General features: G+C 39.0%; 1 protein-coding gene across 12 annotated transcripts in view; it reads right to left on the bottom strand.

Moving 5' to 3' along the window:
• Nucleotides 1–23,785, bottom strand: part of BICRAL (BICRA like chromatin remodeling complex associated protein) — a 34,551-nt gene extending 10,766 nt beyond the window's left edge. For 10 of the 12 annotated variants that reach the window (XR_011920497.1, XR_011920496.1, XR_011920495.1 and 7 more), the window contains exons 1-12: nt 23,426–23,785; nt 13,654–13,790; nt 13,321–13,366; nt 11,935–11,983; nt 9,491–9,553; nt 7,099–8,715; nt 5,614–5,704; nt 4,284–4,342; nt 3,126–3,187; nt 2,577–2,722; nt 959–1,053; nt 287–389 (exon numbers count right to left, since the gene is read on the bottom strand). Coding sequence is in view for 5 of the 12 variants with exons in the window: in XM_072409795.1 (XP_072265896.1) it covers nt 287–389; nt 959–1,053; nt 2,577–2,722; nt 3,126–3,187; nt 4,284–4,342; nt 5,614–5,704; nt 7,099–8,715; nt 9,491–9,553; nt 11,935–11,983; nt 13,321–13,361 (2,326 nt within the window). In the remaining 7 variants the exon portion in view is untranslated. Of the gene's footprint in view, nt 1–148; nt 203–286; nt 390–958; nt 1,054–2,576; nt 2,723–3,125; nt 3,188–4,283; nt 4,343–5,613; nt 5,705–7,098; nt 8,716–9,490; nt 9,554–11,934; nt 11,984–13,320; nt 13,367–13,653; nt 13,791–23,425 lie in introns of all 12 variants that reach the window. The other 2 variants (XM_072409798.1, XM_072409799.1) reach the window with 1 other exon arrangement.
• Nucleotides 23,786–23,791: the final 6 nt, after the last annotated feature.

Here is a 23,791-nt window from a genome sequence, read left to right as displayed (position 1 = left end):
TATGCATATGTCATAACCCCTTAAACCCTACCCTGTTGGAGAGAAGTTTGACACTACCATCTCAGGTGTCCTTCTTAAAATGCTAATTTTCTGCCTGTTTTTGGCAATAATACATCTTGAGGTTCGTAATATACTTATCTTAGCATACCTTATCCAGTGGCTCAATTATCATAACCAGAAGATAAAAAACATGCACCACAACCTAAGAGCAACAAGATCTTTGTGTTGGAATCTATTGAATAGGCAGAACATTGCACTGTAATCAGCTACCAATATTACCACTTACCAGGATCAACCAGTGACATTCGTTTCTCACGTGTCAGAGTGGCTCTCTCTTCTTGGTTAAATATTCTGTCAAGCATTACCATCTCTGCCGAAGGAGTGATGCGCTAAAGTGGAAACAAAAAATAAAATCACACTGATACACAATTACTAAAGTAGAAAAACATTCTATGACAACTTAGCATATTCTAATGTATTACTGGGATTTGTTCCCAAGTAAAGAGCACTTGGACATTCACTTATTAGGTCTAGTAATGTTTCAGTTATACCACACAAGAATCACGACATAAAACTACATTTAGTGAGGCATAGGGTATTTTATTGATTGCTTGCAGTGCCTGGTTACAATGTACTACTGAGGACCCTTTATTTATGATACAGAGGTAATTCAAATAGAAGGTGATTTTTAGAAACTGATAACTTGACACAGGCCAATGCCTGTGTAAAGGGCTTTAGATGAAAACAGACATATTAAATACAAAGTTACATGTTAGTTTTGGAGCAGCAAAATTCTTGCAATGATGTGTATTGTTTTTAGGTTTAGGATACTGAAGTCTAAGTATACAGCTCCAAATCAGAAACTGGCAACTTTCATGACGGCTTCAAACACAGGAATTTTGCCTCAGGAATTTTACTGTACTGATCTACTAACAATTACATCTGCAAGTTTACATACCTTAGCATCTTCCATTAGCAACAAACGGTATTTGTTTAGCATTGCCTGGGTCTTCTTTAAGAGATGGGTGGCCATAGTCTCAAATTCGTTGTCCACTGGAATGAACCACAAAAATACATTTTGACTAGTTTATGAAAAAAGGTATTTCTGCTATAAATTGTCAAGTAATTAACTTCACCAACCACCACTTCAGTGTAAGCTGACCAGGACAAAGAAGACCAGTGAAAACAAAACATTTTATGAAGGAAATCTATTGCTATTTACAGCATGTTCAATCTTGTTACCAGTCAGGCAGGCATGAAAAAACTTTTCTTCAACTATTCCTCCTACTTAGCAGGGCAAAACTAATCAGGCCTGAACCAGGTAAAAATTGGATCCTGTATTATATTAGGGATTTTCTCTTTCTGCATTGTGTCAGCTGTCCTATGAATCAGCATGATGTTTTTAAAGGAGTGGCTTGAGTTAGGTATCAGCTGCTCTCTGATTTGTCAGAAAAGCAAGAAATCTGAGGTTTTATATCTATTTGTGAATATTTAAAATGAATAAGGTGCTGCACCCACGACACATCAACTACTTTGTGCAATTGGTGTGTCAGAAGCTGTTTGACTTCACACTCTCTTGCCTTTGGTAAAGAGTGGTCTTGTACCAATAGAAGGAAATGGGAGGGGCCAATATTCTCACCCATTCAGTTGCATGTCCAAAATATTTAGTGTGAGCTATTAGGCTTTGTAAATACCAACATACAGTACAGAAGGTAAAGCTAGTATGAAAAACATGTGCAAAAGGCAATGTCTTTAACGTTTCATTTGTAAAACAGTACCATTAAAATAGAATATTACTATTAGCTATACGCAAGATAATTTTACATTCCCTTTAAGAATTTATCCTTATTTCTATTATAATAAAGCTCTTCTTTAAGGTGTCTTTGCATTAAAAGCCATAGGCCAAGGGCAAGCAATAAATGAAGAGAATGCTTAGCTCCTGTAGATGGCAAGTCAAACTTGCTTTTTCTCAGATATCAGTGGTACTACCATTTGAAATTCTGTGTGGGTGTCTGAGTATCCGCAGCATGAACTGCAATTTCTCCTGCTACATTACTAAAAAAAAACATTGATGATATAATGCTTGGTGGGAAAACCCAGTGTGAGTTTAGGAACATGCTATTCAATATCCTGTCATAAAAAAAGAAGATTTGACTTGCCCTTTGCATTACAAGAAAGTATTGTTTTTCTTCTTCTCTGCTTGTACCATACAGCCAAAAGTATTCTTACACCCTTAATATAATGGGTGCATGACCACAGCAATACAATCCCCAGCAACAAATGCTGGCTGTTGACCTATTTACTAAAAAGCACATGGCTGGTACCAATGAACTGTCATGTATTGTCACCTTTACGATACACTTAATTAGACTTCTGCACTACTTAGGCCACTTGCTAATGTTGGAAAGTTTAACTGGTAAGTCTTCAACTCTAGCTGTCCGAACACTGAGAGAGCCAAATTGGAATTAAAAGTCATCTGTGCCACCATCAATTATGGTTTTGGCAATGGAGTGAAATTTTACCAACAATTACCCAGCATATAACAAAAACTCTTCTTATACAGTATATTGTTTCACCTTTCTGCAATTCGTCATTGACAGGTAGTGATCCCTGAAACACGTGGTATGGGAGAAGCCTCTGGACAGCATCACCCAGTGACTGGAATGGACTCCTATTGGGATCCAGGGCATGTTCTTGGTCTCTATGCACCTGCTGGAGAATTCTAGAGAAATAAGGAAGAAAGGTTTGGTTTAACAACTTAAAACTCACATAACAAACACAGGGAAATATTTAATGCCAATTACTGAAAACTAAAGCCACAACATCGGCTGTCAGCATAGCCTATGCAACACTTTTTTTTGCATTTGACGCTGTAATTTTGGGAAGCCACCTGCGACAGATTGGAAAAGGCTTTGCCAGGTTTACCACTGGAAACAATGTAACACCTATTTACAGACAAAGTTAAGATGTACCCAGTTTTATTTTGCTTCAATTCATAAAGCAGCTGAGAAAAAATTCAGGATCGAAGCTGGCCAGTTCTAATATATTTGTCTCACTGATCCTGCTTAGCGTTGCCTAGCTGTGCCACATTATTAGTAAGTTTGCACCAATGTGTTTAAACTTACAGATTTTCTTTCGTAAGTTGTCTGGTTGACATCCTCTTCAGTCCCCTGTGATGCCCTTCAACCTAACAGAGAAAAAAATAACAGATTTACACTATTTTTTTATTACATCATCAACCTGTATACTGAAAAGATACCAATCTCTAATCTAATTTTAGTAGCCTCAGGAACGAACTGCAACATAAGTGGACACATGCTCTGGTTTAGATATGAAGAAATGGAAAACTGTAACCAGCACAACTGCATTATTGGCAACAGGATATTTATTTCAATTATGCAAGTGCAACATTTAAGAGTTGTCTTTTTGGCAGCAGTAATGGGGCCCCTCACAGACAAAGGTCCCTTGTAGTTTCAAAACATCCTTCTTACAAACTATTTAGCAAATAAATGTTCTTCAGATGGAGATATGCTGGTGATGGTTTGCTATTTTCCAGGACTATTGTCTTGTAAACTAATTTTTATTAGTTGTCATAATTCATAACACGTCAAGTTAGTAGTGAAAGCAAACAAGAAAAAAAAAATATTTCCACAAGGCAATATAGAAATATAAATAGTCAAGACTGGCATTTAGAAGAAAAAAAAACAGTTTCTCTTAGTGGCTTATGTGTCGTAGATTGATGGCCTAACGTTCAGAAGCAGTTCGGTACTATCCGTTAGTGGTTCACTTCTGTACCTCATGTTTATTTAGCTCTATAAACTGCTAGATACTGAAATCCTGGAAACTGGTTTAAATGTGAACTTGCATTATCTTATGATTTTGATAATCCAGTTTACGGCATTATTAGGTTTGCACAGGTTTGGCAAAAGTTTTGACAAAAAACATAAGCATTTTTTTCCCTGGAAATATGCCACCCTAGTACAACTCCTAAGCCTCCCTTTTGTTTATTAGGAACTCAGTATAATAAAACACCAACACTGAAATTAGCAGAAAAAAAAAAAACTTTTACAAGAAAAGTTAAGATTTATATAAAACTTTAGCTTTGTCTGGATCTGATGATAACTGCACCATGCCGTTTCCACACATTTTAATGTAATGACATTTTTGCATAATCTTTGTTTATGCAATATTTTCTTTTGTATTGACCAGGTTTACTTTAAATATGTGAAAAAACTGGCAAAAAAACTATACAAGAAATTTACAGGTGCAAAAGAAAGTCTTACCTTAACATTCTGTAGATGTGATAAATTATGTTGTATATGTTTGCTTCCAGAGATGGTCTCTGTACAGAAAAAAAACATATATATATTTAAAAGTAATTGTGTCATATGACAAACTTACTTTTGCCTTTGTGCCGTTGTTGCTCTGCAATCAGTAGTGAGAAATTGTCAGCTTTGAAGCCATATATTTACTTTTCCATCTCCTTAGAGGACAACAGGAACTGTGCACTGTAAACACAAGCTAAAGGGTCTTGCACATTAATAGTTTAGGGCTGACCAAAAGGAAAAGGCAGTTTGTGAGCACAAAGAGGGATGAAGTCAGCACAGGTGGATGCTGCAGCTCAAAGCCCAATTGGCACTGTACAGCAAAGACATGTTCAACGGATGCATGTTATGTTATTCAGAAATACCCAAAACAGGTATGTGGATAGCAATAAAAACACTTTTTTTTTCTTTACAGGTTTTTTGCTTTTATTAGTGCAGCTGTGTCTTCGCTAATACTTTACCAGTAAATTAAATGTAGCCTTTGAATTGATCTCCTATACAAAAAAGGTAAGCTATAATTTATCTATAAGAGCGTTGGACTAGAGACCTTGGGTCTAGTAGAAGTAGCAGGAAGGAGGGCCCACCAGAATAAGCAGCTTCCTAGAACAGTGGTATTTGTTTCGTAAGATAACAGGAGCCATGCGCTCAACAGAAAACACAGAAAAAAAAATTGGCACTGGGGACCACCAGAGTTTTTTTCTGCACCACCTGCGTGTGTGCCTGACCCTTGGTGTCATCCATCAAGGTGATATAACACCTGCAATATGTCTATATGAGATTTAGCCAATAGGGAGATTTCCTTTCCTGACCTCGCTTGACTGACACAAGTACACAGCATTACAATTTGCTGTCATTGTTGGTTGAACTATCCATTCCCATTCCATTAGTAAAGATTGGAGAATGGCAACTTTGGCCATTATAGGACCAGAGAGATTGCTTTAGAGAAGGGAGGAGGTAAATCATGGGTATCCCCAATCATGGGTAAATCATAGTGGTCCCCTTTCATCTGGGCAGCTTATGTGATCACTCCTTTTCTCTTTTGTAATTTTTTGTAGCACTTCTGTGTGGCTCTCAGTCCTGCCCCTCCCTGTCCCAGTCTGCGTGCAGCTGCATAGGGGAGTGCAAGAAGTCAATGTCTAGTACTGACTCTAGCAATGGTTAAAAAATAATTATAATTAATGAATATAGGGCTTCATAATTTGCATTTGCCAGTCTTTTTTAATACAAAGAATCCTTATCTTCAGTTTCTGTCATGTATTAGGATACTGCTATATAGACATAGAGGTACCTGTCAGTGAAGCAATGTGTGTGTGAGATTGTCTCTCCTGGTTTTTCAGCGATGAAACTGGAGAGAGGGGATTAGCCAGTTTTTTTTGAGTCTACAAAAAAAAAAAAAAGACATAGAAAACATGCATTATGACCTCTTATGTTATGTTTATCTGTTTCCATCCAAATACTAAAGGCAAACTTCTTTTTCTAAGGTATTGTTCCTCGTGCAGACATTTTCATAGACATTTTCAGTAAGTAGAATGTGAAAGTGCTGTATGGGCAAGCATGTCCAGTAGGTAGAAACAAGCAGGAGGGTGCTCCCAAGTATGAACTGGCAAGTAGGGATGAGCGAGTGAGTTTTTAAAACTCAATCTCGCAGGGAATTTGACTGTTTTTGCTTACTGAGACTGTAAGCCAGGATGGCCAGTGTATATTCAGCGATCAAGATCGAATTTTAATTAAAAAAATATATTTTTTCAAAAAAAAAAAAATTGCAGGCTGTGCTGATAAATGAATGTAGCCACGGCTGCATTCATTGATCAGCTCAGTGTGCGATCCCCGGCATACAGGATTCCCAGAGCTGCATGAATGAATGCAGCCCTAGAAATCCACGGCGATCCCCTGGATCCTGGAACTTTCGAAACTTTGGTCCGCAAAAGCAGTTTGCAGAAATTTTGCGGATCCATCGGACATTCGAGGAAATTTTCGCGAGGATGCCAGAGGCATTGTCGCTAATCCCCACTAGCAAGATGAATCACAAACCAACACTGAGGAACAACTCTACAGATTCTAGATTTTAATGATTGTGTACAAGAAAAATCCCATGTCTGTATATGTAGCTGTACTTATTTAGCTTTAGTGTTGTAGTCTTTCCTGAGATACCGTCAGCATGGTGGCTCAGAGGTTAGGCCTTTGCAGCGCTAGGTCCCAGGTTCGAATCTGGGCCAGGACACTATCTGCATGGAGTTTGCAGGTTCTCCCCATGTTTGTGTAAGATTCCTGCGGGTACTCCGATTTCCTCCCACATTCCAAAAATATGCAGTTAGGTTAATTGGCTTCCCCCAAAAAAGTGACCTTAGACTGTGGTAATGACATATAACTATGGTAGGGACATTAGATTGTGAGCCCCTTTGGGGGACAGTTAGTAACATGACTATGGACTTTGTACAGTTCTGTGTAATATATCGACGCTATATAAATACTGTGTAATAATAATAATATTACTAATATTTATCAGGACAGAGGAATGTCAATACCCACGCTAGCCACAATTCTGCTTTGAAAAAATAAAAAATAAAAAAATTCCAAAACGAAAGCAAGTTAGTGTTATTTGTTAGAGGGCAATGCTGTTTGTTAAGGGGTCGTGAAAGGTAGAAAAATCACTACTATAAGGAGGAACCCCAGTCAAGTAATAGATTTACATATTTTTGTAGATAACGTTAAAGTTATTTTAAGCTAGAAATACCTCAGAATAATGATCAAATAAAAGTTCGGTACTCATTACCTGGATAAGAGAAAATGTCTGCTGAGAAGCTGTTTTGGGACTTAAACTGCTGCTGGTTTTAGCACTTGAGGACTGAAAATGAGTCTCATTCATTGCAGTTTGAGCTCTGTTCTGTTCCTGTTCTGCAATGTAATTGTCTGCTGATCGTGAAAATCCTCCTCCCGTTCGCTGAAGGCCTGCTCCAGAACTTACAATGGTAAACCGGTTTCCAGAGGGCATATTTGAGCAACCAGATTGCGACGATGAGATGCCTGATCTTCCTAGAACAGGAGTGGTTTGACCAGGAGACAAATGCAAAAGTGTAGGTGACAGCTGAGCCATCGACCCACCCGTACTTTGAGACGGTCCATGGTTCAAAATCACTTGACCTCCAGAGCTTGTAAATGACTGTCCAGGAACTATCTGCACAGATGTGCCTGGGCTATGTAACATTTGGCCAGGATACTGTTGGCCAGGCCTAATCATACCTGTTGAGTTTCTGTTCATCAACATGTGTTCAGCAGGAACCTGTTGAGGACTAAGATGGGATGACTGTGCCTGCACAAGTTGGGAGTTAATGGCCTGGATCTGCTGCATTGAATTATTGTTTAGAGAAAGGCCAGCAGGAATGATAAACTGGTTTGAATGACAATGTTGTTGGCCAACTGGAGAATGTATGACAATACTACCACCACCATGCTGCTGATTGGGGGGTTTACGGGAACGTTGCTGGTTTACTGACATTTGTTGACTCATCTGAGAACTTTGGGCTGTTGTGACGAACGGGATACCTTGATGACCATGATGATGTTGTACTCCCGCATGACTAATGTTGTAATGTGCCTGCTGTCCTATTTGCATTGGCTTGGGCTGAATATTTATGGGAGCTTTGTTAGAATTTGGTGCTGGTCCTCGGTGAATAATAATATTATGAACAGGTAAAGATGTTTGAAAATTGCCACTGTTAAATGGAACCGGCTGTCCTGCTGGACTTGTGTTTGGACTTCCGAAAACAGCAGTGCCATTTGGAGTCTGTCTTTGTAGCACAAGTCCACTACTAGCATTCTGTGGTACTTGTTGGCCACTTTTGAGTATAATCTGAGACCCATCAAGATTATTTATAGTCATGACTGGAGACTGACTATTAATGGAACCAATTACGTGGATCTGCCCAGAACCATGACCACTATTCGGCATCTGCTGGCCAGGGATTATTCCAACATGTTGCATAAAACCATGCTGCACACCGACGGTGTTGCCTGCAAAAGATGCACCTAACTGCTGTGGAACTACAGGCACATGGGTCACTCCTATGGGATGTAATGTTTGGCCTGGGTAACTAGGGTCAGTGCTGGCTTGAGTAAATGATGCTGATGAATGAGTGTGAAATGGAACACTGGGAAACTGTTGACCAGACCCTATGTTGGCATCTAAGTAAGCCTCTTCTGCTAGGATCTGTTCGGTAATATTGGCCTCCTGCAGGGACTTCTGTAGTATGTCCTCAGTAAGGTCTGGCATAGAAGAGGATTCAAGTTCATCTTCAAAGTACTGAAGGTTGGTAGACAGTTCCATTCCATCCTTGGATTCCTCTTCCTGTGGGCTGTGTGCAGTTTTACCAGACAATTTAGCATCAGCAAGCTGAAATAAAAAGAAATATGTTAATAATAAATAGGTAATAGCAAAACATATATGTGATTTTCTGGAATTCTAAAAAAAAAAAAAGAACATAACATACATTTGCTGGTTACTTGTTGAAATAAATACCATTTTTAGAATTATTTAAAGGAAAAGCTCGTATTTCTTTACTAATAGTGCCCTAGAGCAACTGACAAATCCTACCCAGTATGTTAATACACTGAAGAAATCCTCCATATTTGGGAACTAAATGTAGACGTGTTCTTGTGTCTATAGTGCATATCTGCAAAGGATTAAAAAAGGAAAAATTGTTAATGGATTTTCTAAAATAGTGATCCATGGCTGGTGCGTTGGGGGGGGGGGGGGGGGTAAAAAAATTTTTTTTCCTTTCTTTTTTTTTTTTTTTTTTTTTTTTTTTTTTTTGTTACTAGACAATTTGGCTGCTCCAGAAACTCCAGAGTCAACTCCCTACACAGGAAGGGTCAACTTGCATATCATAGTCCTATACTCTTTTTGTCCAGCAAATTCAACACTCCCCTTTGTACAAAATTGTTTATTTAGTAGACAGGGAAGAAGCTGACCACATCCAAAGCAGTGGTACCCAGATGCAGTTTTAGAGCACTTAGCGGTAAATACCATGTCTAAAATATGTGAAATATACATATAATCTTATGGCAAAACATTGTTGTTGAAATAAATGGCTGAAACAGGGATTCTTATGGCTGTTAACCACCCATTCCTTGCATACATCATCATTTTTATTCCCATTTATACTTACATTAGCATTGGCAAAAATGGAATTTGAATTAGATGCTGAAAAATCTGCACTTAATTCATCACCCTGTTAAGCAAAACAAACAACAGTTAATTTAGAGCTAGGGATGGCAAAATACAAGCATTCTGAAATTAGAACACAATAAGCATATGCACAGACATTTCAGTAACACTGGTTTTCTTTAGGTACACGTTTGTGCAAAGAAAAACTGAGGCTGCCATTGCTGTCACCGTTCTGCTCTATAGAGAGGGAAGGGGGAGAATGAAGGAGCGACACCCTGCTGCGCTCTCTCTCCCCTTTCACTTCCATTAGGATCGTTTGTCGTCCATCCTCCGTGGATCCGCCAGGACGGTTGTTCGGACGATGGACGACAGAAGCTGTACACACACCAGATTCTCGCCCGATATCTGTCCTGAGCCGATTATCGGACAAGAACCATTGCAAGTGTGTATGTAGCCTAAGAGTTCATTTAGTACAAATTTGTTTTAAAACATGTTTGCGGCCTACATTTAGGAAAGATTAGGTCCTGTTATGTTGGTTCTTTATTAGGGACATGATAAAACTAACATATTAAGCTCTGAAATACTAACCAGTACCTAACATCTTTGTCCAGGTTAGGTTTTGTGAGAACTCTTGTTTTATCCAGGTAGGATAATTCCAGGTTTTATCAAGTCTATAGTCATGTCACTAGCTGTCTTGCATTCTAAAGTCCCTACCTCAGTCATATGTCATTAACACAGTCTGGTGTTTTGGGGGAACCCAATTAACCTAACTGCATGTTTTTGGAATGTGGGAGAAAACTGGCGTGCCCGTGGAAAACACACCTAACACGGGAAGAACCTGCAAACTCTATGCAGATAGTGTACTGGCCGAGATTTGAACCTGAGACTTAGTGCTGCAAAGGCCAGAGCCTTAACCACTAAGCCACTGTGCTGATCTATCTTTTAATGTGATGATTGTAATCATGGAAATATCTGTGTAAAAATGTTATCACAGAAATTACCAATATTTTACATTTTTTTTATAGTTCATATCAAGGGTGCACAACCTACGGCCTGCGTGCCACATCCCTAAATTTTGGAGGACTGTTGGCTACTGGAAAGGTGGTAGGCAGTAGGAAATTTTTTACTCATCATATCACGCTACCTTGTCACACATACCTATCACCTTACTCTGTATGAACCCCAATTTCTCTGTAAGAAAAGGGAAATGTAACTGCAACTGGGGGACTCTTGTGGCTAACTCCCCCTAAAATCTCATCACTACGGCCTCATTACAACATATGAAATACTATACCTGCCATACCGTGCTACCCTGTCACATTAAGTTGGCTACTTACCTTCTGTGAAACCTAATTTTTCAGGAACAGGGAGATGTGGAGACTTGAAGATTTATTAGTAAAAAAATGTACCAGTTGGCTACCTGTCACATGAATTGCATTTCTCTGAAAGTATCCATTGCAGGGATTTTGAGGTACAAAGACAGTTAGTGGTCCCCTATAACTGTCAGGACGTATTGTATGGTGTAGTTTCTGCTCTTTGGTACAGGAATGGTGAGCAGGGGGTTAATATAAGACCGCCCAGCACTGTATGATAGCGTTAGTTTTGTAAAGTTCATTAATAAAATGAGCATCAAATATTGAATGCAGAAATTTTCGATTTGTCATTGCCTTTATTTGGTGCATGTACATTATGGTAACTAGAAATATTTAATTTCAATTTAAATCAAAACTATTCTAGTTTTAAACATATATATTTAATGTTTGTTAGCATTGTGGCCCGTGGGTTTTATCTCAATGTCAACAGCGGCTCCCAGATGAAAAATGGTCAGACACCACTGGTTTATATATTTGTGTACTCTTTTGTATGAAAAATTCGATATCTTTTTTCTTTAGGTCAAATTATCAACATAGCCTATGTTACTTCTTTATTCCAATGACATCTTAATAATGCCTAAATATCTGCAAGATTTACATTATACCAAAGTGTGCATCATTGCTTGTAAATGGTCTTTTCCCACTAGTGCCTATTCATTCCTAATGATGCCGAAATCCACCTTACCAACATATTAAAGAGAAATGCATTATTGTACATTATTAAACGGTATTTATAAAGTGCCAACATATCACAAAGCGCTGTACAATAAATAGAGGTTGCGAAGGACAGGCAAATACACAGGAGAAGAAGACCCAACCTAAAACTGCTTACAATCTAAGACATTGTTGTGTGCTGTTGTGCACAATATTTTGTGCAATGGGCTGTGTCAGGCAGCTGAATTAAATTAAAGGGATACCTCAAAGCAACACACACCAACAAGAATGGTCATACAATACAATTCCTACAACACTTTGCAAGAAAAACAGTGAGAACACGTCTTTACTGTGACACACTACACACTATGGAATATAAAAATAACAATCAATTGGACATGCATAGCATGAAACTTACAGATTTATCCCCTGATCCATGTAGATAATAATTCAGTGCCTGAGCATCCCTTGGGGAAAAAAAGATTAGAACACATTTAATAATATGCAGAATCATCAGTGTTATTTTCAGTATTGGCGGAAGGCTGGTAGGCTGTTTTATCCATTATTGTCTTATATAACTCTAAGGAACGTGAGTGGCAACAATGCTTTGCCAGTGTCACCAGTCATTTTACATAAGTCATTATTGTTACTGAAAACTTGCACATTCTTAAAAACAAAATCCAAGCATATAACATGTAATAGCAACAACTGGGAACTCAGAAGCTGACTTTATCCTCTTGTCAACATGTTTATTGTTAGAACATGTGCATGGCAGCAAAGCCTGATTGATCTTTAGTGTGAATATGTACAAGTGTTACAGGAGATTGAAAGCAAAACTCACCATATTTGCATTTTTATAAAAAATTATAAATGTGTCATTAAAGTAAAAAACAAACAAAAGAAATCATATTTGTTTTAATTCCTAATTATACACGATGTTCCTCCTTTTGTTTTAAAATTGTGTTCAATTAATCTCCAGAAATACCAGTACCAATAATAATTTTCAAATAACCAAATCTTCCTAATTGTTGTGGCTATAAATCAAGCTCTGTTCAGAATGTCCTCATTTGTAGCCTTCTCATTGAGCTGTAGAGAGCTAAGACTAAAAGGGTAAACACCCACATCCATAATACACAATACAAGGAATCATGGGACTTGTAGTTTTCATACAGGCAGGAAGCTGACATTGCAGTCGCTCTGCTACCCTCTAGTGTTCAACCAGAAATAGCAAAACCCACCAGCAGCCTCTACACAGATGTAAGCTATTTATGTGAATATATTTCTCATATATGTGTGTGCTTTTTGTTCTTTAGAAATAATGTGAGGCCTGCAACTTTAGATCTAATTTAGGTAGATAGAGTGGGACTTATATTCAGACCGGAGGGTGTCCACCATCACCTAGACTTTTTCTCCCCAAACTTGCTTTTCAAGGCCAACTCCATTAATTCTTTGGATTTCAGTCCTATGTATCACAGATGATCGGAAGTTGTTACCTAGAACAGTCTGCATGATGGTGTTAAGATGGTAATATATATGTGTGTGTATATATATATATATATATATATATATATATATATATGTCACTGGGTCTAAAACAAGCTATGTAATGAATACTGAATATTATTTTTCCAAACAAGATGGTCTGATGATGACCAGGTAAATTATTAGCAGATTAAATTTCAGCTTTAAATTCTTTAGTAATGCATATTCTGCATTTTCGTTTTTTAATTGGACCTCTTCATGTCAGGTCAAATACAGTAAGAGACAATATAACAAGGATATACAAAATAAACTGTACACTTACCCAATGAAATCGAGAAGCCCAGCGTCATCATCATCGTCCATGTCAGCTACATAAAAAAACGTACTTTCCTTTAATGCATGCATATTTATGGCAAGATGTGTTCTCTTTATAAACTGGATGAAGACAATTATGTTCAACTGTAAACTTCTTTACAATCTTGGCAGATGTTCTAACATTGTGAATAGTAAGATGCAACGTGTAACAAACAATTATGTAAGAGAGCTCAGACGTTTGCCAATCCTTAAACAATGTTCAGAAGAATCTTCATTGGATAATTTAATTGGTAAAGTAAATAAAGATAAACATTTTTGACTCATAAATTGCAGAAAGTACCTTGTGTTCCAAAGCTTTACCACAGCTTTTCCACATGCCAATCATAGCAGACTCCATTTAGCAATGAAGTCAGCACGGTCATTGTGATAAATAGACTCCTCTGCTCTCGTAGAATTTTGTCTCGCATGTCAAGAAACCTTCAGGAAAAAGAAAAGTATATGTTGTGAAATACTTCTCCGGGAACTGGAAGTCTAGTATATTTTTTATTTTCCGCATTTTCCCAGTTCTCTGCCAGACAGAACAATATTGGGCCCTTCGGGGCCAATCTCTGGGAACTTAGGTTTAGAAGTAGTGGGTTGAAAAGGACTGACTGTATTGCAGGGGGCAGCTTCATGTTAAATGTGAGTAGTCCATCAAAAATGGCCATTTCATTTGTCTGTTTTATTATGTATTTTTTTGATTTTTTGCTGGAGTTCTGTTATCCCTATACATAAACAATATGCACACTCAATTGCAATTCTTTAAAGTGAAGGTTTTATCTTTTGCACATGCTGGAAGATCACAGTGATCAAAAACAACCAGTTAGAAACAAATAACTGTGCCCTACTTTTCTCTAAATTGCAGGATAAAGTGCTGCTTTAAGTCTCAATCAGAAAATCTTGCTTAGAGTCTCAGTTAGAAGATGTGTGAATGGCTGCAGAAACAGTTGTTACCCCATAACTCAGAGGTAGGCAAACTCCGCCCTTAAGACCAGATGCGGCCTAGCCGGTAGTTTGTTCTGGCCTAACCCTGGCCGGCAACCCGAGGTGGAGCCAGAACAAACTACTGGAGCACCAAAGCCGCATGCAGCTCGAGCCTCTGTTTTGTGGCTCCCTTCTCTATTTACCGCGACCCGCGTAAACACTTCTGCCGCCGGGGTAAATAGGGAACATTTCCCTTCAGGAGGCGTTCCTGATGGGGAGCAGAATCATTAGGGGGGGACTTCGGAGGGAGTCTGGCCTAGTGTGCTCCTGCCTACACCTGAAATGGCCTAGTGGCCAAAAAAGTTTGCTGACCTCTGCCAAAAGTGGCTTAACAAGCACCTTTATAATAGTGTCACCGGATATTATATTAGTTTATGAGGTTTGATGATTGGGTTTAAATAGTCAGGATGCCCAAGTAGTAATTACATAATGTTAGCAAATATAAAATATATCACCCAATCAGATTGCAGTGTGTGTCCCAAGCTTTAAAATGAGTGAATATCAGATTCATTATTGACTGAATCATTGGATGTTGGAATTCCTACAATGCTTATTACGTGTTGTTATATTTAGTTTTGTGTGCTACTTTATTTTTTGGATTGATTGGACCTTGTGGTTCACAGTTTAGGTTTTTGTCCTCATTTTTGTGTCCAATTGTATAGAGAAACAGGGATAATAGGGAGGGAAAAACAGGAGACATAAAGTGGAGAAGATAATAGCAGGGAGAGGGGAGAAAATACAAGGTGATAGGGTAGAAAATATGTGAGAAAGAATAGAATATACTAGAAGGACAAGGAGAGAGGATTATTAATAATACTAATAAAAAAATGTATTTATAAAGAGCCAACATATTACGCAGCACTGAACATGAAATAGGGGTTGCAAATGACAGATACAGGCCAGGAGGAGGGGACCCTGCCCAAAAAAGCTTACAATGTCAGAAGTGGGGGAAGTAGCACACAGGAAGAAACAGGTTTTTGAGGCTCTTTTAAATGTGGAGAAACTAGTAGCAAGCTTAACAGGATGAGAAAGAGTGCTGGAGAGTTGGGCAGCCCTAGAAAAGTCTTGGAGCCATACATATTGATATGAGTGTCATTATTAGGTCCTTTGAGGAGCTAAAAGCCATCAGAAAGGTAGGTAGGACAGGAGCTGTGGAAAGTTTTAAAGGCAAAGCTCGGGAACTTGAAATTGATTCTGAGGTAAAGTGAAAGAGAATGTAAAGAATTGCAAAGAGAAGCAGTAGATGAGGAGTGGTGGGAAGGATGAAAAAGTCCGGCTGCAGCATTCATGATAGATTGTAGAGGAGAGAGTCTGGTTAGCAAGATGCAAGAGGATGAGGATGTTTCAGTAGTCCAGACAAGAGATGAGTAGTCCAGATAAGAGCGTGTACAAGGAGTTTGGTGGTCTCTGGCCAGGTGGGGCGGATTTTGGAGATATTGCGCAGGTGAAAGTGGAAGGACATAGAGATGTTCTGAATATGGACCAAAAGGAGAGAGCAGAACCAAAGGTGACACCAAGACAACATGTCTGAGGGGGGAGGGTCCAATACCAAATTATGAGAGAGATAGGGGGAGGGATGATGAGCTCTGTTTTGGCCAGACTGAGTTTCAGAAACCTGTCAGCCACCCACTATGAAATATAATAGCAGCATGAAACCTTATCAAGGACTGGGGGAGACAAATCAGAATGGTAATGTAAGCCAAAAGAGCATATGAGCTTGCCAATTGAGGAGGTGTACAGCGAGAAAAAAAAAAGGTCTAAAGACTGACCCTTCGGGAACACCAACAGGGAGAAGAGGAGGAAATACTATTAGACAGACAGGAAGCAAACCAAGGGAGTGCAGTGTAACCGATACCAATAGAAGCAGGTGATCAAGTTTCAAAAGTGGAAAACAAATGCATGTTTGAAGGGGAGGATACCGGTGCAAAAGGACAGGCTGAATAGTTCAGTGTGGTAGCTACAGTGGAGGAGTGGGCACAGAGTAGATCAGAGAAGGTTAGGTGAAGTGGGCAGTGAGTTGGAAGAGATGATGGAAGAACAGTGGAAATTTTGTCACGACTAACAGGGCCAAAGGAGGTTATTGATGCATTATGGGTGGAGGTGGTGGATGTGGTTGCAGTGATATGAGCAGACACATCACTTCTGATTTTAATGATTTTATCTTTAAATTAGGTGTCTATGTCCTGGGCAGAGAAGGTTGTTGAAGGGGAGGAAGGGGTAGGGTTGAGGAGGAAGTCAACTGTTGAAAAAAAGAAGATAGAAGGAGGAGAAAAGAAGATACTGGTGGAGAGAGAAAAGAAGATACTAGAAGGAAGATTAGAGATTAGAGAAGATACTAGGAGACAGAGAGAATACTAGAAAGAATTGAAGAAAATATATTGGAGAAAAGGAGAAGAAAAAGGAGAGCAGAAAAGATGCTAGAAAAATGAGGAGAGAAGGTACTGTGAGGGAAAGGAAAGACAGTAGGAGTAAGATGGAGCATATACTGGGAGAAAGAGAGAGACGAATTAAGATACTAAGAAGAAAAAAGGGTAAGAAATTGGGAGATGGAGGGGAGAAGATACTAGGGGGAAAATGAGAGATGATACTAAGGGACAGAATAGAGAAAATTCTAGGAGGAAGAGAGATTACACTAGGAGACAGAGTAGAGAAGATACTAGGGTATAGAAGATAGTCGATGCTAGGAAGAAGAAGAGAGAAGTTACCGGGGGACAAGGTAGATACTAGGATGAAAAGGAACGATATTACTGGAGGGCAGAGTAGAAACAATACCAGAAGGAGGAAGAGGAGAGAAGATACTGAGATATAAAGGAAAGAAAATACTAAAGGAAGATGAGTAAAGATACTAGATCATATTTATCTCATTAAAATTGAAAACAAATAGTTGAAACACTTATTTTTTTTCCCTCTGAACAGAAAAATTGAAAACACATACAGCAGGTGTCAGCAAACTTTTTTGGATACTGGGCCATTTTAGGAGGTCAACAAGGCACACTAGGCTGGACTCTCTCGCTGATGGCCCTGCCCCCCACCAGTAACGCCCCTGAAAGGGAATCCATCTCCTTTGCAATGTATACAGAGGAGAGGGAACGCCCCTGAAGAGAAATCCCTCTCCTCTGCAATGCATACGGAGGAGAGGGAATGTCCCCTTACCCTGACGGCGGAAGTGTTAACAAGGAGGCATAACAAGGAGGCCAACTCCTGCTGGCTGGTATAAGGCCGGATCAGACCACTGGCTAGGCCGTATCTGGCCTAAAGGCTGGAGTTTGCTGACCCGACATAAAGAAATGTTACATATCCTCAATAAAACAAAAAAACTGAACTGCAACCTCATCGCCTGTATGAATAACGCTTTACATGTTTATAGATTCTACCCCAGGTTGTGCTACTCACTAAATGCTCTTCATAGCAAAGTTACATTCTTTATTCATACCCTTGCTTCTCTTCCCCTTTTTTTTTTGTTAGTCTGCCCTAACTGTTGCGCACAGACTCTGGAATAACTGTATGTCTAAGGCGGAGAGACACTCCCTTTTTGATATATATGACAGCAGTGGTAGGTTATCTTATACCATTTTTAAATTGAAAGTTGGTTGTAAGTGAGTAAATACACTATACTTCCATGTGTATGTCCACCTTAAAGCTTTAAACATTTTATTGTAATGCTTTCCAGTTACAGAGCTTTAATGACACTCCTCTGGAACTCCTTGAAAATCTTTTTTTTAACTACAACATATAACAATAGGTTTATCTACATTTACAGGTTTCTGGTAATTCCCTTGTAACGACCTACAAATACCTCTTGATCTTACCACTGAAGTTCACCTAATGCATCTTTATGTTGTACCAACAAAGCTGCATTACCACTGTTTTGCAGGATATGTCTGCTTGCACCCCAGGACTGTTGCTATGAACGGATTCACAATCCTGTAAATTGTCAATCAGCTCTGCCCCTACCTGGACTATGACACTGTTTTCAGGGTTGACAGCACTGTTCCTGTAACTTCCTATTATGATCTGCATTGACAAGGAGCGTGCATAGTCAATAATGATTTTAGCTTGTTATAAGGCTTGTGAATTACATAGTAACTGGATTTGGTACTTGTTTGGAGCATCATACCGGGGCCTTTAGTTATACTTTAAAGTGAAATTACAATCTGGCATAACATTCAATTAATCCCAACTGTTTAAAGCCTGTATAGTTATCCTACCTGCCCTATTCTCAAAGTAATGTTTCTGTATAATAAACACAATTCCCTCCATCTCACAGGAGGGTTAGTACTAATCTCAGGCAAGATGCATGGTTAGGTTTTATCCTGTTCAAAGGGAGAGCTGTATGTCAGAAAAGGTATCCTGTGCCTCCAGTCAGTCTGTCATAGATAACCTGTTTTATTTGCTTAGCAATTAGACACTATCCCCTGCTCTCCATACAAGAAAGAAATATTGTACACTCATTGGGAAGCTGATTCCAGCACACCTCTGGTTCATGCAGGGACCTTGAGTAAGTGAAACCAAGTTAGCATAAGCAAAACAGGCACTTATATTTAAACAGGTGTCTGTTACTTAAACTGATAATGGTGTGGCAAACTTATTGAAGCAGAGAGAAACTCTGCCTTTCGGCTTCGATTAGTGTTTTTACAGTGTCTGAAGATAACAGAAACCAGTTATTAACTTTTGCAAAGCAAATTTACTGCTTACAAAGAATTTTGAAATATGTACATATATAAATATATTAAGTTATATTTGTATTTTTAATGCCCAAAAATGTTTTACTACCTGTAGATTAACAGCTTTGTATGATATGACTTGCATGTGCCCCTACTAACAGCATATGTACAGCAGCAGGGGAACTTCTGGGAACACTGCAAAAGTTGTTGTCTCTTCTAAGGACACTTTTAGAGTATAACAACATTTACAATCTTGTAGGTGCATCAACTTGTTTGACATCTGCGATATCTAAATACATATCTAGAAACCTATGGTAAAGCGACCAGTGCTCCATATAGTAGTAGCTGCCAAAGAACCTATTGTCAGTTTGTGTCCTTTGTAAATATTAAAATAATACTTTAAGTTTTCAGTGTATTTTTTAGAACATTGAACCTTTCCCCCAACTTAAAATGTGTTATGTATTATTATTTTTTTTAACTTAACTATATTACTATTACAAGACGCCTAAAATACCCATAACATGTGATAGAACAACAATTCAACTTACACTTCGCAAATGTTTATTAATAAAGTGTAAGCAGTGGGTGTAGAACAGCCCAATGTAATAGGGCGCAAATAGCGCTATTCACCATCAAAGTTAAAAATGCACCAAGACAATTTGGTTCTTGGTTGTACGTCACTCCAGAGTAACTTTGGTAATTGTTCTGCTAGCAACCCAACAACACATATCTCTAGCCACCATTCTTTAGCTTAGGAAGGTGGCCATTTTCTACCATACTCAGCAATTTCTGTGGAGGTCAGAAAGTCTGGTTTTAGCTCCACTCGGCCACATAACCTTCTTCTAAGTTTGGTGATCCCACCATGCCTTCTGGCAAACGCTAAATAGAATTTAATATTGTTTTTCATCCATAGCCGTGTTCCTTTAACTTAAAATACCCATCCATATTGCTTCTCAAACGTCCTTATGTGGTTGTTTTATGGATTTCTCCAAACAGAATTACAGTACTAGTAATAATATGGATTTACAGGTATGAGAAATGTGGGCCTGCCATTGTGGACCTTACTTTAAAGTGATAGCGATTGGATTGTCATGGCTTTAGTCATTTCTGAATAAGAGGTAGTTCAGACAGGTGGTGAGGTTAGTGCTTCCTGAAAACCATGAACTAAGACGCTATTTGGCTTGACAATGTAATAAATGCATCAACTGGGAATCTTCTGTAGGAGGTCAGCAATGACAACCCTCATATTACTCTCAGCAACATACAGCTTTTACAAACGATCCCTAACTAGCTCATCCCCAGAAACTAATTGCAAACTTGTTTTAAACTCTGTGATTCATACTGTTTTGATTTGTTCTCTAAACAACTCTGAAGCCTTTCAGAAACAGATTTTAATTCTGTAAAAGTTTCCAAGACCATTTCTACCTCTAACCTATCTCACCTAAACTACCCTACGCCCTTCGCAGCAGCAAATTTATTCTGTTCTGGAACGCAGTGACAAACATCCCACTGGCCCTCTCCTGCCTTTACAGTAAAACCACATGGACCTCTTTGGGCAAGATCTTGCCTTTGAAGGCCAAGTGACATTTTATTTTAATTGTAAACAGAGGGACTATATTCAACTGTGTTTTGTAAAAACAGCTAATTTATGGATTTAACTGCAAAGGCAGCAAATACTTGTGCTTTAGTAGCATTGGAAAAAAAAAAGGTTTATGGGTCTAAAATTTATTCCAACTACTGTTGACACTTTTGTAACATTCCGTGATGTTAACAGTTTCCAAATAAAGGAACCAATACAATACTCCTAAAGCTCTGTAACCTTGATGACTCCTCATACCATGTATACTTGGTTCAGGCTACCACTTTGGAAAGTATTTAGGTCAGTGAGTTACTCGAAGAAACAGGCAATAATTAATTTCATGGGAGTTCAGCAATATCTGACGCAAAGAGCCATTTAGAAACGGTTTAAATTTCCCTCTTCTGCTAAGGTCTATGGCACCCACTTTCCCTCTGTTCTAACTTCATCCACTCCAACAATACATACTTACCAATATCCAGTGCGTGTGGCTTTGCTGTTTGTCTATAACCAGTGCCCTTCGCAGCCCTGTCCACAACTACAAATTACAGCTCAATACACTTTTACAAGGCCATATCCTGGAGACATGCAAAGACAGCTTCACACAGGTCTATTCACAGGCAGGATGGCACTGAATGTAAACAAATGCTGTGCCCACTTGATATATGGAAGTATGCATCTGTGGAGGGTGTTAAGTTAGGGCAGTGTTTCTCGACCTTTACCATGGAACCTTTAACATAACATTTAGGTCTTCAGGGAACCCCTGCTATAATTATTTTATTCACAGCACAGAGTATGTATTAGTGTGGTGGTGAGTAGGAAGAATGCCTCTTACATTGCTGGCCAGTGGGAACAATGCCACCCTCATATATAGCCGAATATATTATTGGTGTCACTAAAACTGACCTGAGAGGCACAAATCGCTCATTGCTCAAAGAAACCCCAGCAACCTCAGGAGGAACCATTGGGGTCCACGAAACCCTGATTAAGAAACACTGGGTTGGGAAAAAACGCAAAGAACATGTGCACTAATCCTTTAACCAATAAAAGATCACAGCATTCTATTTTGGAAGCAACACGATGAAAGTGCCATGACAGTATATTATTTCAAACACTCCTATCGTTATACAAGCATTTATTCTGGTACTAGACCCTCTAGCAGCTATGTGTGACCTGCTAAAAGTAAGGATCTGTGCTCTGTCACAATTATGCTTTTGTCAGAAAAAATTATCCATTTAAAAGGTTGGATCATGTGCAAGAATTACACAGATGAAGTGCTCGTGTTTATATGGGATGAGTGGCAATTTGTTAGGCGTACCTTCTGAATAATTAAGAGAATGCTCTAATTTATTTAAAGGATAAGGGACTGCCCCAAGGGTAAGCACTTGCCAATAAGATTAAGGTAGGTGGTTGAAAAGCAGCAAAACTGCCTGCCAGCTGGGTAGACCAATAAATCTTGACTTTGGTACTTGATATGCACATCTTACACATTCGTCATGCTTTTTAGAGTTTAAATGTCACCAAACAACATGCAAACTATCCTTTTCTACAATTCAGAATCTAAGAACTATACCACCACCAAAGATGTTAAGGATCTAAATCCAATGGTTAGCAAATATCAAGCACTACTTGGAGCTCTTTATTGAGCCCAGACATTCATTAAATTCTGGAGCAAGCTGTGCTTTGATATGGTCTGTCTTGGTCATTAAAGAGTTACAAGACCACAGAAAGAGCTCAGTCCTTAAGATCACCCACAACCTCAGCTGTGTTTAGTAAAGGATTTGTTCTGCAAGTCCCTGCAAACCGTCCCTCTAGCTTAGCTATGCACACAGCAAGCGGGGAAGCCAGTTCGTATCTAGGAGCTGTCCGTATGTTGGATGTCCTCGGGAGCTACCTGTACTATAAAATGTAGTTTTACAATAACCTATATATCATGCAATAAATTGTTTTCTTTGCCGTCCTTTGGAATAAGCTCAACGGTTTATTAATAATAAATGGTAGGAAGCCACGCACCTTGACATTGGTATTTTACAAAAGTACAACCCAACTGTATAATACGGAACTCATTAAACCCAACAAATAACGGCATTTTCCTTCTCACAACAGTAGGACATAGAGACAGTTTCCTAACTGCCGACAGCTCCTTGTAAGGAATGGAGGCAGTTAGCAACTGCCCAATGGAACTATGTTCATTTTAATCTCCCTGGCGGTCTGAATAATAAGTATTTTTAACTGTCAAAGCCATACATTAAAAAAAATATTTTATATTTCCCACCTCCCAGCCGGCATCTGCATCTCCCAACATTCACACGTCGGCCATCGCTGGAGAATAACGCGGGCACCAGGTAAGCTTTAAAAACCCCTTGCAATTCCACCCCGAGTACGGCTCGGGGTTACCGCTTTTGGTACTGAAAATGAACCCGGAACCACGCTCGGGAATACTGCCAAAAGCACGGCATTTTCAGGCTACGGTATGAATTTTGCCAAACATCACAGAATATCAGCAACATATCCCCAATGGTGGTAGTTACATAAGTAAAATGTATTCTCCACAACAATTCGGGTTTTCTTGTATGAAATATTTATATATATATATACATAGGTTTTTAAAGCATAACTGATGATATCCCCATAATATTTGGACTTTCCTGCAGCTATGTAATGCAGTGAATGTGTGTGAGTAAATCAGTGAGCTGGGCCATAGTCAGCCTGACAATCACCACAGCACACACACTATAGAAACATAAAACATATACATAAAAACATACCAACAATAAACACAACCGTATCTATATGTCACCAAACACTTTTTAATTAATAAAAACCTAAAATAGAAAGCATAATAATACCGAGCACAGAGCGAGCTACATCAGTCCATTACAGCAGACACCCGGGGAAGGAATGTGGAGCCCGGGCTCTAATGGACGCCGAGCTGAAGTGCGCCATCTCGCCTGGCCTTCAGCCAACAGCCGCCGCCATCTTCCCTTCGTCTTAACGAGATAAAATTCGGCAGGAAATCGCAATATCACCCGCAAGTTACGTCAGAATTTACCCCAATAACGAAAAATCTATCAAAACACAATCACCCCAACACACTGGCGGCTGGTTGGTCATAATAATGACAGAGCCGGTGCCCTTTTACTACTTTGAAGCCGTCGATGTGAATTAGCGAGCGATACCGGGCCGACGGTAAAGGGGGGAAAACGACCTGTCAA

This window comes from Pyxicephalus adspersus, chromosome 4 (genome assembly GCF_032062135.1).
Source record: "Pyxicephalus adspersus chromosome 4, UCB_Pads_2.0, whole genome shotgun sequence".
Classification (NCBI taxonomy): Eukaryota; Metazoa; Chordata; class Amphibia; order Anura; family Pyxicephalidae; genus Pyxicephalus; species Pyxicephalus adspersus.
The sequence above is the reverse complement of the archived record's forward strand: the minus strand, read 5'-3'. Positions and strand labels throughout refer to the sequence as shown.